The following is a 20,731-nucleotide window of genomic DNA, read 5'->3' as shown; positions in this document are numbered from 1 at the left end:
ATATTATATTTAATCTTTTCCTAGATATATTTTAGCTTCTATTAAAGAGGCTCTCCTTCTTCAGTGGAAGCCACTACGATGAATACTTTTCCCATTTAAAATTAAAAACTAACCAAAAGGCTGTTGCAGAAGAGGTTCAAGCAATTTAATGTTGGGGTTTTTTTCTTTTCAAATTCTGTAGCGTGACTACCTTGCTTGTAGCTACATGCTCTGAATAATAAATCAAAAGCTGTGAATCAGTCAAAATGATAACCAGTCATCTCATAATAGGGTTTTCCTCCTCTTCTGATCGCAGAGTCTCAGGTTTATAAATTGGATAATAATACAGAAAATATAAAAATATTTCCAAATGATAATAAGAGTAGGAACTATCAAGAAGTACTTCTGAACACGCTGAAAATTATATAGAAGGTTTTCCTAAATGTTCACAGAGAGCAGCAACTTGATGGAAGAACAGGATAAAAATCCAGTGAAGATTTTTAAATGTAAAGATGCAGTTTCCGGCTCAGGAAATTTCTGAGCCACAAATCAGTGGAGGCTGAGTAAGTGAGAATACACAGATACAAGTACTAATGAGGTACATATGAAAACATACTTAAAGGACAGTGACTTACAAGTTTCTAAATTCTCATTACAGAGACAATATACAACTAATGTGTAACTTTAGCTGCTAAATTCTTAACAGACACTAGTAATTCTAAAATTGCCAGTTTAAAATATACATTATAAATATACTCTTTTGTAGCCATATTCTTCCCTACCATTACTCTTTCTTTCTCAACAGTTGTTTTTCATCTTTCTCTTTTCCCCTTTCCAGTTGAGATTTAGCAAAATAAGAAATTTCTTACTTCTGGAATTGGAGACATGTTTAGGTTTACTTATTTACCCACAGTACATTCTCCTAGAACTATTTTTGCTCTTCAAATGAGTATCAGAATGTTGAAAAAGAATCTGTAAATATTTTATCAGATACTTTTGCCTGACATTGCTTATGTGGCAGAAAAGAACTTCAGGTGCTTTACAGGTGAAATTCTGCCAAGCAATATTATCCTTCCCCGTATCATACAGACGTGTACTCATATTTTCTAAAATATAACACATGACTATAAACTATAGCTATTAAATTGCATATCCATTGCAGTTGCCATCATGCACATTCACAGAAAGGGAAAAAAAAGCCATAAAAAAGGCTAAACAGTGAAAGGCAAAGTTAAAACTGGGAAAATTAGGAGGCTGAACATGAATGACTTGTTAAAACTTAGTTTAAAAGCCATCAATGCAGCAGAAAGTGACTTTGAGACTGAATTTAAAAGAGACAGGAGAGACAGGAAAACACTAGAAGCAGCAAGACACGGCATGGCATAACAGAGAAAGTATTTAGTTGGTGACATAGAGAAGATACAAGATCATTGTGACTAAGAATATGAATAGAAATAAATGAAGTCAGAGAAGTAACCAAGTGAATTTTTAAGACCACAGACATTGGACAGAAACTGAATATGTTCTGAAAAGGAACAGTCAATTATAAACAGACTAGAGAACATTTTTAGAAAGGTTATCATACTGAACAATGCTAATGACACAGAGGGGCTGGAGTAACATACAGCACATACTGTGCTGTGGAATTAATTTCTTATTCATTTTGCAGTGTAATTCAAGTGGTAAAACCTATGTAATCATGTAGACATTTATTGTTATCACACCTCAATACCTTTTAAAATTAAGACAATGTTGTAGAACCTCTATTTTTGGATGTTACTTTCAAATTCAAACTCAACAATCAGGAATTACAAAAAAACCCCTGATTACAGGAACATTGTATTTCCCCTAAAATGCAAAAAGAAAAAATCCCCAAGCTCATAAAAAGTGAAAATCAAAATTAATCACAAAAATGTTAATCTCTTTTTATATGTACAACACCTCAACAATGAAGCTCACTTGTTAAGTGTATGAAATAGGTTTTATGCTGAACAGAAAAATACCTCACACAAACTACAAAGCAGCACAGGATGCACACAGGAAACATGCCACCTCTATAAATCCCATAACAGAATGTCAATTTATTTTTCATCCCATCCTCCCCTTGTCTCACTGATAGTCTCTGCATCTGAAGCTGCTGCTCTCTCTATGTGATGCCCCTGACACAATCAATGTTCACATGATGTTTTTCTAATTTTTTATAGAAATCTTTAGAGCTTCTCATCTCTGCTCTCTCTCGCTATCTTGCTCTCCCCCCCTTCTCCCTTTTCTGGTTTATATTTTTTGTTTCCTTCTGACAGACAATAATATTATTTTTAAAATTCCTTTGTTAATGCTCCAGAAGCAAAGTATCAGAACACAAAATGAAGACAAATCAATATTAGATTTGGTTTATTTGTGCAAAAAAAATAGAACTGAAACTCAGATGTGTTCTCCACTGAACAAAGTACAAGAAAAAAAATATTTCAAACTAACAGACACAAGACCTTCTCTCAAAAAGAAAGTTAGGAAAATACTTTATATACTTCTAGAGTGAAGAAATATTAACCTTAGTATGTAAGAATTGGCAATTCAGAAGTTGACACAAGCAATATACTGTACCAAGAGTTCGTAAGTCAACTGTCATTTTTTTTCAAATGAAGATAAAAAGCACTTTTGGTAGAAGGTGCAAATATTGTAACATTAGGTAGGATGCTAAATATCAAAGAGAGAAACAAAGCTGAAAGACTATAGGAGAAACAAAGAAGGTAGAAAAATATAAACCTGGAAGACCGTCTATATAAATATCAAACAAGAAACTTGGATATCATATTTTCACCTTGATTTTCTCTAAACACACATGCCAATTCTATATATATTAGTGGGAGCTATGCTTTAAAGTTAAATCAGTCTCTTGAACAATGACACACAAAATAAGATCTTTATTCTTTTCTTATTTGTCCTTGGGAAGTAAAACAACTTTATTTAAAAATATTTTCCAAATAACTTGCAAAACACTTAGCAGAAGTAATTCCATAAAAGAGTGCTACCGTATTCTATTAATAACTTTGATTTTTAAGCAAAGTTCCATTTTGTACCCTTTTAAAATATATGTCTGTTTTTTCAAATTTGATGCCTCACTACATCATCCAGAGTCTATTTAAACTACTGTTTCTGTAATGACATCGGTACGGTGTAACTAAAATTTTTTTTTTTCATTTTTAAGAATTATTTATTCCATCAAAATATATATATATTATTTCTTTACTACAGCGAAACTAAGTTCTAAAAAAAACCCCAAAAAGCCCCAAAAAACCAACTTTCTGTCCAAACACCATATTGTTCCATACAGTTTTTTTCTGGTTTTGAAGTTCTTACTTTACTGTTGTATTATGCTTTCAGGGCTAGAATTTCTGAATAAAGTTTGAACACCTAAAAAATCATTTGCTACCTTCCATTCGAAATGTATTGTTCTTTTAAAAGGTATTATTCCTTCCTACCTCTTCCCTTAGCTCACTGATCACCATAGGCTAACACATCTGTATTAATAATATTAGATAAATATTAAATATTAACTATTAAATATTAAAATATTAACAATAATATTAGAATACTTGTAAATCTCAGAAACCTATAAAGCAAAATTCCTTAATATTGTTGTACATAGAGACAGAAGCCTTTGCTGCATGAAATGAACATGGAAAATCTATGAATACTTTCTTCTGTATACTTCTATCTGAAATCTGTACCTGCACACCAAAACCACAAAGAGCATGTGGCAGTATCTTAGAGGGAGAGTCATCTACACAAACATTACAATGCAGTTTCTATTGCATCAAAATCAGTGGGGGAAAGAAAGAAACCAGGACTTTCATGATCAGTAGAGATAAGCAATGTGGCCTTTTTAAAGGTCACTACTTCAGGTAAACATGCAGACCTGCCTGCTGTACAAATCTGAGCTAACAAACCATTCAGGGCATTTCCTACAGACCTACAACTCTAGTTTGATCCTGCAAAACATCAGCTCAAATACAGGAGGAAAAAATGGTTATCCATTTTCCCACAGTGTAATCATTTGGGCAAAAGGACATTCAGAAAACAGAACCTCCCACTGACTCGAGCAATTAACTGTTCATTCACTTCTCAAAGTCCAACTTTTGCAATATCAACATAGGACCATTTGTCGTGCACCAAAAATATTTCAGATTTTACCATGAAGAGTAGTTTATGCAATTGAGGGCACAAAGGTTTTCTCCACAGAAGCCTTAATGTTTTCTGATAGAGTAAAACATGAAGCTCTTTCCTCAAAGTTACAGCTACAGGTATTTCAAGGGCACAATGCATATCCTACCCCATTTTTTAAGCTATCTTATTAAAAACACTCTTCAATTTTACTTTAGCCAAATAGAATTCAACCACAGGATGGTGTAAAGTAAGACAGAAAATTTGGTGGAATTGTACAAAGTAGAGCAATTAACACTCATCAGAAGTAACAAAATATGTTGCTGCTGCTACACTGTTATTAAGTTTTAAAATAATGTTATCTAAAACTATGAAGCAAAATTGTATCATACTATTGAGAAGTTCACCTGATATACATAGAGGAGCAAAAATCTAATAATACTGCTATTTAGAATTATGCTATAATTTTATCTCTGGACAAACGCTTTAAATTGCATTTGTGAGGTAAATTGTTGATTTGAGAGTTTTCCAAAAGATATGAGTTCAGTCTTTATTTCTTCTGTATTTCAAAGGTTTTACTGGGTGTAATGGAAGAGTGCAAAGAATTAATTGCTTGCTTTCTCAGTCTCAGACTAAATTCACTTTTCCTGTGTGCATAAACTGAAAGGCCTTTCCTAAGGGTTTGAAATAGGGATGTATAATGACTTCAAATTGTACTCTCAAGTTCTTTCCATTTCAGTTCTGAAATTAGGAAAAAATGAACACTAGTCTGTCTACCAGTAAGGATTTTCATTAACATTGTTAATGAAAACATCTCTTACATTTCATCTAGCTCTTCCTTGCATCAAATCCACTGCTGGTACAAGCAATTCTACAACTTTAGAAGTCAGGAGGGGGACTAAATCTGTTAATTAACATATTATGGATATAAACCCCTGTTTCCAGTATATGAGTACATGTCCTTATTTGCTGTATCTAGTTCCATTTTTAACATACCATAGACATAAAGTATGTTCAAGAGACTCAGTGGCAAAAAACAACTTAAAAGAATACTTTTAAATGTTATGTCTCCTTTATATCTTATTGTATTCCTTGATAATTATTTAAAACCCATAGAAAATGGGTTTCTTTTCAAAACAAAAGAGGAAAAAAGACTTGAAACTTCAAAATTCAATTATTTTTTTTTTAAAGATGAATGCTCACTCATATTAACAAGGTGTTGAATTTAGCAGTAACAGATTTATACCACAGGTTAGAACTTGTATAACAGACTTAACAAAAAAAGAAGCAGTAATATCACAGTTCAGCTATGAAATGATGAATCTCTTGCTAAGTGTGCTTTTCAAAAAAAAAAAAAATAGGTGAAACTTAAAATAACACTGAAGCTAGTTAAAAGCACCTAAAAATAAACTATAGGTAAAAAATAATCAGGGTATAAATGTGCTATTGAAAGTACGTACAGTTCTCTGTTCAAAAATCAAAAATACATTCACCAATAATGTAATCAGGAAATGACTGGTATAACATTTCCATGTTTCTAACAGTTAAAAATAAAAAAAACCAACCAAGCCCTCTCCACTTTAAAAGTAATGCAAATCAAGTTCACCTACTAAAAAGTGGTTTTGTTCTTAGATATTTCCAACCACCTATAGGTACACTTGTGATTATTATATTATTCATTTATTCAGAGTTATTAAATTCAATCTGAATATACAGCATATAAAGATATATTTTATCTAGGAATTTATACTTTCTGAATAACATATTACCCTTCCTTATCAGTCAGCAATGAACACTATAAATTCATATAGGATGCACCACATTGCACTTCTAGCGTTCCTCTGTTTAATCAAAATTATATCTATTTTAAGTAAGAAATGTTAGTTGAAAAAGTCTTACACAAAAAATAAAAGATTCTCTCATATGTGTTTTTATAAGGTCAATTAAAACGGAAAGTTAAAAGGGGACGGAAAGGTCAGCAAGTCATTTTTATGTCAAACTAAAGACTTGCCATTACCTATTGGAGATGGAAAAAAACCCCACTCCATTAGTGACTGTGAACAGGCAAATGTACAGGGAGCAGATAAATTTCACTTCTGAGCTCCATGACTGATTCCTCCTACTTGCCAGCTACCAGCCATTGGGACTTGTAAGTTTTACTAACAAATACTCTGGATAAAAGGAGTATGCTCTGAATCCTCCCATTGTTGAAGAGGCGTAAGACAGAAGCACTAATTATGAGGCTGATCATGAGCTGTGCTTTTGCCCAGACTGTCTAGGCAGGGAAAATATGGTTATGCAAAGAAGACCTACTGATGAAAAGAGACATTCTGAAAAGAAAAATACCTGCCAGGAAAGAGAATAGGATTTGGAAACAAGATTGAAAAGATGCTGCCTAGAAGAAAGATCCTGGAAGTGAGAGGAGACCCTGTAGATCAGAGAATCATAAAATATCTCTAGCTGGAAGGGGTCCACAAGGATCATTCAGTCCATCTCCCTGCTCCTCACAGGACTACCTAAAACTAGATTATGACTAAGAGCAAATTCCAGACCCTTCTTGAACTCTTACAGTCTTGGTACTATGCTACTTCACTGGGAATCCTGTTTCATTCACTGACCATCCTCTCAGTGAAGAACCTTTCTTTACTGTCCAATCTGAACTTCCCCTCAGAGAGTTCCATTGCATTTCCTCATGACCTGTTGCCAGTCAAGAGAGAGATATGTGGAGACAAGTAGCAGGGGATGCCTAGGGATCTTGGCCAGGGATGTCCAACATGTGTAAATGCAGGCAGTGACACAGCTCAAGCTGATACAACTTTCTGCCTGACCTACCTGGACCAGCAGCAACCTCTGCCTGGGTAAGTGGAGAGGGGAAAGTTGAGACCTCAAGGGCTTAGCTATGGAGAGAATCAAATGAGTGAGTGTGTGCATAAACAAGGGGACTAAAAGCTCTGATCCCACTGGGTTCTTAAATATCAGGATCCAGATTCACTATGGGTTGTCACTAATCCACGAGGCTACTAACATTTTTGACAACAAAAGCTCTTGAAAAAGAGTCTACAGTATACATTCAAATTAAAAAAAAAATCCCACAAAACTTAGTTAGAACTGCTGCTGGAGTCTATACACAAAGCAGTGACAGGAAACAACTGGTGTGTTGACAACCTTCTAGGCTTGGAGAAGAAGCCATCAATTTGCTAGACTGTTATTGAAAATATGAAATACACTTGAAATTGCTTCATCATTTTGCAAACAGTTCCTTGAAGACATGGCATTCAGGGGAGCTCCCTAAGAAATCCAGAAGACTTGTACTTAGCTTCATTTTTCCACTTCTTCATTTCCTTGTTTTGTCCTCTGGTAACAGTTTTTGCTATTTTATTATGGTTAGTCTAAATCTTAGGGATTTTACTTAGCTCTGTAGAAACAGTTTCTAGCTTTCTGAATGGAGCAAGTTTCTATTTAAATGAGAACACCTAAGCTAACAGTTGGGATTATACTTGTTGTCCAAATTATATCCTTCATCATCTTGTGATTAAATGTGCAGATAATTCAGTATTTCTGAAGTTTCCTTACTTCTACTTTAAATTATTCCACAAATCCCCCCAGTGCTGGCAGTGGGATATTTTCTTTGATGAATACCTTACATTAGAAACACTACCAAGAAGTTAAACTAAATTTCTGTCTGGTTGTACTTTGTGAGAGCTGTCTTCTGATGCCTCTCCAAAGAGCACTTTACCACAAGGCAATCAGGACATATTCAGATCACAGCCTCTAGGTAAAAGAAAGGTCTGGTTTAGTTCAAAGGAAAGCAATACAGCAATTCTGTGATGCTGTACCACTGAAGTGTTTGGCACAGATGAACCCTGAAGCGTCTCAGAGCGGAGGTCTTGCAACACTTTTAAAGGAGTTAAATTGCCAGCAGAAGACCAAGAGAGTGGCAAATTAAGGGTCTAGAAAACCCCAAATCGAAAGAGCAAGACTGCCAGAAGGATCTTGTGTTGTGTGAATAAGTTCAGTTTAATTTTATAATGGGTTTTTAGTGACTTTCCAAGTTAATTACTATAGTTATGTACATGAGAAAGACTGGTACAGCAACTTTGTAAAATCTATATTAAAAACCTCAGAGAACATGAGCAAAAATGCATTACAATACTTCTGTAAAACAAGAGTAATGACTGGAGGATTAGGAAATTCCCACAAACTAATGACGAGAGTGAGGCCTGAGGTGAAGCCTTTAATTCTTAAGTCCCAAATCAAATCATCATGTGCCAGTGAACACTGTCCTCATTTACCACTGGTGCATCTCAATTTATTTCAATTCAAATATACTGAAGTTTGTCAGTTTAAATTTTAAGAATAATTCTGCACACAAGCTCTGTATTTCATATAACACAATGTAGAATACATAACTCCTGTCAAAAGAACAAAAATCTACAATGATAGAGATGAATCGGCTTGATTTTGAAGAATAGATAATTTAAGGCAGCCAGACTCACATTTGACCTTTTAGACAGGCTTGTCAAAAGCTTATTTACAGAAGCACCAGTCTCAAAATATACATAGACTTTTTTCATCCCAATTTTTTTCATTGCTTATATTTTCAGCACTGTTTTCCCAACAGTCTATGAAGGTTATCCTCACTCAATTTGCAGGCAACACCAAGTTGGGTGGGAGTGTCGATCTGCTGGAGGGTAGGAAGACTCTGCAGAGAGATCTGGACAGCCTGAATTGATGGGCCAAGGCCAATTGTATGAGGTTCAACAAGGCAAAGTGCCGAGTTCTGCACTTGGGTCACACCAACGCCAGGCAAGTCTCCAGGCTTGGGGCAGAGGCACTGGAAAGCTGCCCAGCTGAAAAGGGCCTGGAGGTGCTGTCAGACAGCTGGCTGAACAGGAACAAACGTGTGTCCAGGTGGCCAAGAGGGCCAATGGCATTCTGGCTTGTGTTAGAAATATTGTAGCCAGCAGGACCAAGGAAGTGATTATCCTCTTGTACTTGGCACTGCTGAGGCCACAAGTCAAATCCTGTGTTCAGTTTTGGGTCCTTCACTACCAGAAAGACATTGAGGTGCTGGAGCGTGTCCAGAGAAGGGTAACAGAGCTGGTGAAGGGTCTGGAGCACAAGTCTATGACAAGCAGCTGGAGGAGGGTTTAGCCTGGAGACAAAAAGCTGAAGGGAGACCTTATTGCTCTCTACAACTACTTGAAGAGAGGTTGTAGCAAAGTGGGGGTCAGGCTCTTCTCCCAAGTAACAAGCGATAGAAAAAGAGGAAATGGCCTCAAGTTGTGCCAGGGGACTTTCAGAGTAGGTATTGGGAAAACAATTGTCACTGAAAGGGTTATCAAGCACTGGAACAGTCTGCCCAGGGAAGTGGTGGAGTCACCATCCCTGAAGGAATTTAGAAGACCGGCAGATGTGGGACTTAGAGACACGGTGTTGTGGTGAACTTGGCAGCATTAGGGTAAGTTGGACTCAATGTTCTTAAGTGTCTTTTCCAAACTAAATGATTCTGTGATTCTATACCATAAAAAGTTTCTTTTCTAGGTACTTCAGTGTTTTACAATGTTATTTTTTTTCTTGAATTCATTTAAGGCTTTATGTCCTATGGACGTAGCACATAGCAAGTAAAAAATGAAGCAGTGAGATAAGAGTTTTGCCTGGGATCAATATTAGGAACAGTTCTGATAAAACAAAATAGAAAGTAAACCCAGCACTTTTTGGTCAGGTGTTCAATGAGATGAATCATTAAAACAAAACCTAATGCTTTCATAAATAAAAAACAGAAGTGAAAGGCTAATTTTAAATGAAGATTTTGAAATGTCCCAGAAAATTAACTTGAGGATTCTTTTTTTCTAAATGAAGCCAGACAGATTGTCTTATTACAGAGAGTGCACACAAGAAAAAATACAGAGCTGGAAAGCCAGGCAAGCCTTCTGTAATTGCTAAACAGTAACTGCCATCTGAAACATGTCAACAGAAACATTTTCTGTTGGGCCTTAATTAATGTTAATACAGGGAATTCAAGGATTCAGATTTGAGAAGTTGATTCCTATACCAGGATCTGCATGTGTTTATGAGCACTCTTTAAGTAAAAGGTAAAGAAAGCTTTTCTTGATTTTTTATTTTTTAGCAGAAAAACTGCTATTCATGTTACCAATGGCATTTGAAAAACTTTAACTGCTTCAACCAGAAGTAGTGAAGCACACATCAAACAGCAAGAAGACACTGAGTGAACAGGTTGGCAGAACAATAATTTCCTTTGAATCTGAGATGTGTCACAGTTGAGCAAAGCAAAATTTGCCTGGCCATGATTTGCACAACTGAAATGCTACATCTTGCAAGTGAACTTGCAAGTGTGAGTGACAAACAGAACAGGAATTCAGAAAGGGTAAATTTAAAGACACACAAGATGTGAAATTACTAGGAAGAGTGAAGATGGGGAAAGTGAAGTAAAATGTGACATAAAATAATAGACAAAGGTAGAAGACAGAAGGAAAGGACTTTTTGACAGTTGATGGTGTAAAAGGAAATGTTATTCCTTCTGGTCAATATGGAGCTCAGAGAATCATAGTTCATATCTCTTTTACAATTCCTGACAGCTTACATATGCAGCAAATATATGATGTATATCAAATGTCATGTTTGGTCCAATATGTAGGACGGTGATAAAAATCTTTGAAAAGAGGTCTTATGTAATTTATTTTTCTTTTTAGTACCAGTTGGTTCCTGCTTGGACTACAAAATCTATTGGAGCATTCTTCCTAATGCAGAACTTTAAAAATATAACCAAATTAAACACTAGGACATCTAAGATTAATCTCAGCAGTTAGAAAATCTGGAGAGAAGCTGATCAAAGCGTTTTTGTTGATTGTTTTTATGTATCTTCCCCAATTATTATATTGGGGAAATTACAATATTCAATTCCTGTAAGTTGAAAGTTTGCAGAGATCTAAAGAGAAGGAATGATTCTGTGATTTCAACTCCACAACAGCACCTACCACTGAAACCGGTAGACCACAGTCAACTAAATCTACTGAAACTTTTCTTGGATAACTAGATGGGAGTAAGAGTCAGTTGCCTAAACTCTAAGAAATCCACGAATAAAAAAAGTTGATTTCATTTTGATTTCTTTGATGAGTCCCCTAGATAAGTAGATTTTACTGAAAATCTTACATGTAGTTGCAGCATCTATAATGGTATCCAAGAATCATAACAGAAAATTGACAGATAATTGAAAGGCTACTAAGATATGAAAAGAATATAATATTTATTTTATTTAGTTAAAATAGATGGGATTATGAAGTTATACCAGCTTCAGATATCTAGAAAAAAAATTATCAATCACTATTTTACCAGCACTCTAAATGAGTTTTAATAGGTAAACGATGGCTGCTCTTTGAGAAAGACATGGCTGGTGGCAAAAAAAATAACCACTGATTAAGAATTGAATATATTAATTGGTATTACTTGCAATTACAGTTTATATTTATTATAATGAGATTGTGTCTGGTGATTTTCCCATAGGGTTTTAAGTGAATGTTTTTTATTTGTTAATATCTGTTACAGCTGTAGCACAATAGGGCCCAGTTCTAGTTAGGTCTTCAGATTCTGCCAAATTGGTAGATTTTTAATATTATGGTAGGACGAAACAATTATAACAGTTTTAAACATCTTGTTTAAAAGGTGTATGAATCATCACTAGACCCCCTTTGATATTAGTATAATGTAGCAAGGCTCATGCTTATGCACACAGGATTTCTGTTCTGGAGTATTTAAAGAAAGTCATTATTCAATAAAAAACCTGACACTTGAAGTGTAGATTCGTAAACACAGTGCTGAATTGAAGCATAATTTTGCAATAATTTTTTATAAGTTAGACAGAATTAAGTATCCAGAAGCAAACTCAAATTGTATTGCCAAATACATGCAGATCTTTTTTTCCCAAAGTAATGAAAGCACATTGCAGTATACAATATGACCTTGGCTCCCACACTTGTCTAAAGTTATAAAAATTCCACTACTGAAATGCTCATTATAAGGATTGCTTATACAAGTTTTATTAAACCACCACAGCTACTAAAAAATAATAATAATAAAAAAAAATAAAAAAACCTCAAAACCCTAACCCCCTAAGCTGAATGCTGGAATGGTTCCATTTGTGAAAAAAATTACCAACTGTTGTAATCTAATAACACAAGTCATATAAAGAATATTAAATTTAATGTTCCTTTTATCTTTTTTTCCCCCAATTACAGTAACCTTCTAAGAAATGCCATCACTTGCTATTTTCTTAAATAAGAAGGGTTAGGAGAAGAAAGAGAAAACCAATGGCTCTTGTTTTTCTATAACTAAACCAGAAACAGAAATATAATAATTAGATGCCAAATGCAGCTTATATTTGATTTGTTCCTGTAATACTTTTTTAAGGCAATGTATGTACTATTTTGAAAAATAACTTTACAAAGGAAGCAGCTTAGTATTTTATAACAGCCATGCTTGCATGTTATTCAACCCTAACAATCAGCATAGCATCTATTGCCAGCCATGCAGAAACACACAGTAAAAAGTAACCACTCGACAGAAAAAAAAAATCCTGGAAAAAGTAGGGCATCAAGATCAAGGTGTAAGCAAAATGCACAAGCTCTTTCACTCCAAGCACAAGCTTAATAAAGCAGGTTTTTAAAAAAATTACAATACTGACAGACCTGTGGAGGAACCTGCCTCCTTTTTTGGTCAGGGGATGTGACATAGACAGCTTGTGCATATGCATAACTTTTGAACCGCGGTTTAGGAGAAGGCGAAGGTCCCTGGGGTACACTGACTGTGATCTACAAATAAATTAGAAGCAGAATGGACACATGGGTAGGAGCATGGATTATAGAAGTATTGATTTTAAGAGGAACTGAATAAAACAGGCAGGAAGGTCATCACCACTGTTATTTTTCAAGGATAATATTTGTATTCAGAAGGCAAAATTGGGATGGTATTAAGGAAAGCTCTCATTTAATCTGACATCCTCACCAAAAGCAACAAACTGTCAGGACTCAATACTAGCAGAATACCAATGTAAATTGAAGCTTCTTTATAATTTGCAAGCAAAGGCAAGTATCTTGTGGCACATCTTGAATAAACAGAGCCAATATTTATCTGCTCAGTACTCCAGGAGAGAGTGAGCATTCCAAAACTAACATACATCAGATTAAATTCAGGCAAGCACACTAGGCCTAAAATTCACTAAACACTTCAACAGAGATTATCTGACAATTTCAGTCAAAAACATAACCGACATTGGCAATCGCAAATTAATTCCAAGCATTACATGAGCTTTTTGAGAGGCCAATTGTAAACTGAGATTATCTTAAAATACAAGCCTGTAGAAAAAATGCTAAAAAAATTAGAAATGTATCATGAATATGTAGAAATGTCAATTGCTTTTCTCTAAAAAAGATACAAATATATCTACATGTTTATCTTTAAATGTAAAGCCTCCCCAGTTCCTTTGTTCTTCCTTTAGGCGCCCTACCGCAATTAAAACACTCAGTGCTGCACAAGAGATGTGCAAAGCACTTATTTGCTGAATAGTTACTTTCAAAACAGCCTGGTGCAAGATAAAAATCAGTATTAAAGTATATGCAGACAAGTACACTTGACTTGCCTGGGGTAAAGAGACTTTGCCCATTATGCCCATGAGTTTTTTGCCTTCCACTGGCCATGTAACATCGAACTCATGGGGCGGGTAGGTGGGGAAACAACAGCTTTAGAGCAGCAAGATGAAAGCAGAAAAGTGAAACTCACTTCTTGTGAAAAATGCTGTTCATGTACTTCTATGTGCTCTTCTCTAGTGACTCTTGTGTGTCGTGGCAGCATCTCCACCTCCCTGATGGCTTCCATGGTGACCTTCTGGGGCAGAACTTGGAATAGTGAAGTCACATACATTAAGATGGACTTCTTATCTGGACAGGCAGTTGCAACATCTGGAAGGCAAAATAACATGTCATTTCGGTTTTCACGTTACACAGAAGAAACAGCCAATTAACTTCATTCAAAGTTGATAGACTAATGAGTAATCTGTTGTCCACATGAACTCTCTAGAGACTAATTAGAACCTTCCCATCAGTTCCAAAACTGCAGACCAAACTTGCATATCAATGAGAAGGAGCCAAAGTTTATAAAGTTAATGTCACCTCATTCAGCATGAACTTTCCATCTATATCTCTTGAGTCAAAATACACACAGTATACAATTTGACACTGTGATCCTCATTAAGCAGGACCAGACATAGGAAAAGGTATATATGCTTGTGCTGAATAAATACTGCAATTATAAAAAATAAGGACAACCTCATTTTCCAAGTCGTTCCTTGTACATTCTCTTCATAAGATTTAACAATTGAGAGCAACAATGATGTAAGGCAAAAAAATATTTACAGGTTTTTCTAGTGAATGGGTTCATAAAAACCAACTGTTGAAGCCAAACTACAATATAGCTACAAGTCTTTACATTCTACTTAGTCTTATACTCTTTGTGAAGTCTGTAGAACATCAAAGGATCATGGTACTCACAAGGTATTAAACTACATAAGAGAATAACTGTATAAAAAAAAATCTCTATGGACCTTAGCAGGAAGTACAAGAAACTTTGTGTGAACACAAAGACGATTTCAGGTTTTGCACATAGCCATGTTATACATCAGCAGTAAAAGTGGTTTCTCTGACTCAGCCTTTCAAGTCAATAACAATTTGTAAAAATGTTAAGGCATGTGGCAGCTCTTTGAAATAGTCACTTTGTTATTTGCCATTGACATTTACTTCCTACACTCAGTCTAGTGAATCAAGATGTAAAAGCACTGTTGTACAAGAAATTTATCATTAATTCCATAAGTGTTTTAACATGACTGCTGGTAGAAAGCCAAGAACTATGAGTTTTTACTGTCCCAGATCAATCCTGGCTTAGCTAAGATTTGAGTTCATAAAAATAATAAAAAAAAGGAATCAATAATGCTACAAGGTGGCATCTCATTCTCTCATCTTACAATGCAGAATATATGGGGGAAGCATTAAAAACTCCATATATATTTGGAAATCAAGAAAAGAAATCCTATCAATAATTTTGATTTTGCTTTCTGACACATATCCATACCTTTGCTTGATAAGTTACGAAAGAGAGTTGAAGGTTTAGTTCTGCTTAGCAGTGGCTGGAAAAATGGCACATTCCCTACAACCTTCCCACTTCCATGCTGTAAGAGTTTTGCTATCACCGCCTTTTTGTTTTCTTGTTAGTATTATAACATCATTTTGTTATACTCAGTGTCCACTAGTAATTGATATTTACAAGAATACCCATGCCTATATACAGGGAATAGTGCACACTGAATGAACAGACATCAATGTCAGCTGTGATTTTTCTGTTGTTTGTTCATTATTTTGCTTTCCAAAATGTTCTGGTGTTCAAATGGGCAAATATCATTTATCTACACAAATATCTCACACAATAAACCAAAAGGAATATCTAGTAAAGAGTATACTTGCCAAAAATTGTTTACCCATTCCATTTGACAAATAAAAGGTACATGTGCAGTTGTCAAAATCCACTGGCAAATAGGAAAAGATTTAATTATTTAATCACAACAAAATCTAAACAACCATATTTGCAAAGCCTGGAATATCAATCTGTCTCTCAAAAGTCTTTTTTCCAGGCTCTTCCTGGCAGAAAGATGCCTTTTTAAGAGATGAGTGAAGATGAGGATGATATAAAAAAAGTAAGTTCCATACTAAAAAAAATTCTACAGGTCTAGCAAAACGAACAAAATCCAGCATTTTGCTACACAGTGTTACATTACTTATACACAGCCACACACAGAGTGCAAGTTATAAGTGTTTATGGAAAGGTTTCTTCCAATTTTCAAATAAATGTCTGCTTATAATATAGCCATTCCTTTTTAATAATATTTTGCTGTCTCCAAGCTTTGACCAAATAACAGTTCTGTTCGTCAGAATTTGTGCTGATTCCACTTACTCTTTATATCAAACTAGTAGCAAAGTAACTTTGAAAGAGGAAAGCTTAAATGCCTTCTGCATTGCCAGAAGGATTATATTTCTGTACATAAATTGCTGATGTGGTTTCTTTACACTGACAGTCAAATTCAGAAACATACTTTACCTTATAGAGTGCTGAGAAGCAAGATAAGACTTGAGTCCTAAAAATACAAGAAATTCTTTGTCCTCAACAGAAGGAGCTAGGATTTTTCACAGATTCACAAAGTGGAAAACACAGCAAACTAAGTTCTAAATCCTATACCTCACCTAATACTGCTGGTTTCCATGACAACAGTTTTTAAATGTTCCAAATGAGTTTTTAAAAAATAACATTAAAAAAAAAAATCCCTCCCACAATAAATTTGAGATTCTCAAAGCTGATTTGAATTTTCAGAGATTACGTGGGGTTTCCCCCGATAAATGGAAGCTATGGTTATTTCTTCTATGAAAGTTGGTTTTTGAGGTTTTAAGACATTAGTGATACTAATGTAATATGAATATTTATTACAATTCCTGAAAAAAATCTTACTGCCATTTCCAAATGCATCTGTTTCGAGAGTAGAAGCTCTCAGATTGTTAAGACAGAATCTAGTTGATCCATAAATGATTACTTTCTACAATGTAAATTCATGACAGGAGAGATTTCAATGTTTGTAAGGCAAGTGCTAGTGTGGCATCAACCTCAACTGCAGTAACTAAGGTGAAGGCAAAGTAGAAGCATTTAAAAATGTACAACTCACATGTTATTTTTATTTATTTTATCTTTTAGCCTCAAGGACAAGGGTGAACTTTTCAAACCGTGTTCGAATGCCTGTGGCAATCTGTCTGACAAAGCTCACCAAAACACTTTGAAAGAGCTTCCATAAAACCCAAGTCATATACTTTGATTACATTTTGACTTGGATGAACCTAAATCTGCAATTGAAACTGTATGAAAGTGCATGAGACTGTACTAGTAAAATGAAACTTCTTGGTTTTCAATAGCAAGAAAAACAAGTAAAATTTTTTTTTCCCAAATGGATACACTAGAACCCTAGGTAAAAGTATCTTCAAAACACTAGCCCTAAAACTAGGACGGGTGGGGTGGTGGTGGTGAAAGAAATAAAAGGGGGGAAAATTTTGAACTTCGTGATTTCTACTCCAAACATATATTTTAGGTCATTTACTAAGAAGTCTATTTACAGACATTAAGCTATGACAGAATTTCGAGGCCTGTCTTTGGTTTGCTCTTACTGGTGACTTAATTTCCTGATTGTGGAAACACGAGACTAAACACAGTTTGTTCTTATTTAAACGCCATGAAACAAGCAAGAGTATCAGGCAAAGACTACAAACTGTTTTTCTTAAATGTATAAAAACTTGTCCCTCAGTTCCCACCCAGTCTCAAAATGATATTTTTATACAAACTACGTTTACATTAACACTATACAAATGCTATGATAACAGTAAGAACAACAGAAGTTGCAATGGTTTACTCTACTAAAACTCACTGCTGCTAGTAAGACCTCAAAGCAATAGAAACAGTGAGTCTCTGAAAGGTCAGCCAGTAACTGCAGCATCTACTCTGCAATTATTGACCTTTTCCACTTCTTGTTAAAACTTATAATTATTTTCTGCCTTTTTGTTTTTTCCACTCCATCAGTAGATTGCATGTTAAATTTAAAATGAAAGAAACTTTTGGAAGCAATCTCAAAGGATACCACTGGACTTGCAGAAAAATAATTTATTAAATACTGCATAACTGTAAATATAGATATGTGGTGGAAATTTAAACTGAAAATTCTTTAACAAAGATAAAGCAAAGTCAAAATTTTTGGAAGGCCATTCAGTGGCCTACACAAACAAGCATGGTGATCGCAATCTATTTTTTTGCAGAATAAAACTCACATTTTAAAAAATTAACTGCTGGCAAAAGGCAGAAATTACATAAAGGTAATTAAGTGAGAGTGGAAACCTGGAGGACAGCCCAGTGGTGATCTACACAGGTAGTGGCAATGTTCTTTTTCTTCTTTTCTGTAGATATGAATACCCACACACCTAAACCAGTATGAAACACATAGAGGAAAATGTCATTGATTTTTCAACAGTTTTCCTTAAGAAAACAAATGTTTTAAATCTTATGGTTAAGAACTACTAAATACCTTCAAAATGCTGACCACAGCCATCTTTTGTAGGCTGTGATGAATAAGGTCACAACATAAGGACTACCACATTTGTGTTTACCTTTTAGAATTACCAAGACAGGTCAGGATTTTTGGAATTTAAGTGCTACAGGACTCAGGTGTATCTGGTATCAAGAAATCTGGTGGCAGAGAATACCTTAAATCGGAATGTTTGTTCTGATTTACTGCATGAGTGTGAAGGAGTCTTGGACTAATAGGCCAGTACTATCCTGGTTAAATGAACTTGACACTATCTCTGGTTTTCAAATCTGTAAAATCAGACTTAATACCTCTGCAGAACAGTAAAGATTTTCCTTATTCTTCCTCAGTTTCCTTACAATTAAACATTGATTCAATACCACAACAACCTTTGCACCTTAAGCTAGGTCTAACATAAGCATCTTAGCAGCAAAGATAGAGATAGAAAGAAATGAAGTGAAAATGGCAGTGGAATAAAATGCTGGTTTTAAAATGTGGTGGTGCAAATGTCAGCATTTTTATCATAATGTTGTATATTTATATTTTTGTCATTGAGCATGATTCTCATCAATTTGCTGAAATAACAAATAAAAGGCAACCTTTAATTTACTCAAAAAACTGACAGATATTACTGAAAGTTGCAGTTCACTTGTTCAAAACCCACAAATGCAGTGAGGGGTGAAGAATGGGGGGAAAGGGCCACAGGAAAGAAAACTAAAATACACTCTACCACGTAGGTCCTACTGAAGAGCCTGCAAATAAAGACAGATCAAAAGAGTTACGGTCTCTGATATCTAGAGTCAAGAATAGTGTTCAAAAATGGTAACATTAGCAGGTAGAAATCCAGTAATTTTGCTAAGAATATCCAAGATACCTGTAAACAGGCTAATATTTGAGAAAGTGAATGGGATAATATTTCAAAATACTGTGCATTTTCCACTTTATTTTTATAAATATTTCACCTAGAAAAATTGCATAGGTAACTATGAAAAAAATTAGACTCAACTCCAGTAACTAAAGATTTTATGACTTCTTATGGAGACATTACTTCTATTTCATTGTAATACCTTTCATAAAGATAAAATGATACAAGGTGAATTAAAAAGGGCAATAGAAAGCTAAATAGCCAATTCCGAATAGACAATACAGAGATCAGTACGCATACTGAATGGGTGATTCAACACTTAGAGAAGGTAATATTTCTTCAAATGTAGTCAAAAAAGCACTGGGAAACATGGCATTCTTCTGGGATAGTACTGAGAAGTACAGGCATTCTGTTTCTATGGTATATACCTTCCTTTTAGTGCCATCTGAAATGTGCTATTTCTGACACCGAGGCAAGCTAATGATCACCTGAAGTCAATGCCTTCCAAAACTGACACAACAGAATGGTGCATGCACATGCAGCTTGTACTCTTCCCCTCTAGAACCTCACGGACAACCATGAAACCTGAGAAAATCAAAACGTTGAAAAAAAACCCCCACCTAAACAAGATGATGTTCAAAATAGACTTATTCATATGGAAACCAAAATTAAACTGTTCTCGGCTTTGTTTACATTTATTTAAAAAATAGCAGAAAGTTTAACGGATGTATCATAATTTCTATGCAGAAAAAAATAATCTTAACTTTAAGTAAACTTCAGGTATAAAATTACTTGTAGATTTCATTAAAAACTACAACATTTATCGTACAATAGTACCTTCAAGGATAATTCCCATTTTTCGCTAATTTAGGCCAGAGTATTCTTTGCTGATACAACAGATATCAATTTTTATATTCAATAGACCACACTTCCACAGGGTATGCAAGTTTGATTAATAACAACTAACAAAAACCCAGACAATCTTTTAATATTATTACAAGAGACTGGGGAACTTTATACCTATTAAGGGTCAGTTACATATGGAATATCTAACAAAAAGAATCCCTGCCAGGAATTAATCTGCGCAAAGTGATTCGATGTGTCAGTTTTAAATTCAAAGGAGAGGTTTCTTGCTCAGTCCCCTGGCAATACATCTTGAATTTTCTCCCTGCATGTGTTACTCCTGCATCTAAATGAAGAGACCAATTACCTAGTTAATATTGGCTTCTATATGTATGACACAAAAACTGTATCAAAATGAAAAATGAGGGTTTTAAGAACTGTAGGGTAACTGTAGCAGATAAGAAAAGGCTATCTTCACTAAAATTTATTTTTAAAAAATACACATAGGTCTTAAAAAAGTTGAAACCCAGGTGTTTGGATTTTATATGCAACCATGATTATTCCTACATTCAAATGCTAAGAAAATAGGTTAGAAGAATTCTTGTAAATGCTGTAGGGGACAGATTTCTAACTTTTCAAGGATTATTTCACCAAGAACTCAGCAAATAGATTAATGTGCTGATCTTTTTCCTTAGGCTGATCATGAG

The 20,731-nt window shown here is 34.8% G+C and overlaps 1 protein-coding gene across 10 annotated transcripts in view; it reads right to left on the bottom strand.

Annotated features, from left to right (window-relative positions):
* Positions 1 to 20,731, bottom strand: part of DMD (dystrophin) — a 922,945-nt gene that overhangs the window by 729,332 nt on the left and 172,882 nt on the right. For 9 of the 10 annotated variants that reach the window (XM_032679549.1, XM_032679551.1, XM_032679556.1 and 6 more), the window contains one exon: positions 13,936 to 14,114. In XM_032679549.1, coding sequence (XP_032535440.1) covers positions 13,936 to 14,114 — 179 coding nt within the window. Of the gene's footprint in view, positions 1 to 12,845; positions 12,896 to 13,935; positions 14,115 to 20,731 lie in introns of those variants that run through there. The other variant, XM_032679559.1, reaches the window with a different exon arrangement.

The sequence above is a fragment of the Chiroxiphia lanceolata genome, chromosome 2, assembly GCF_009829145.1.
Source record: "Chiroxiphia lanceolata isolate bChiLan1 chromosome 2, bChiLan1.pri, whole genome shotgun sequence".
NCBI lineage: Eukaryota > Metazoa > Chordata > Aves > Passeriformes > Pipridae > Chiroxiphia > Chiroxiphia lanceolata.
This window is presented reverse-complemented; position numbering and strand designations above follow the sequence as displayed.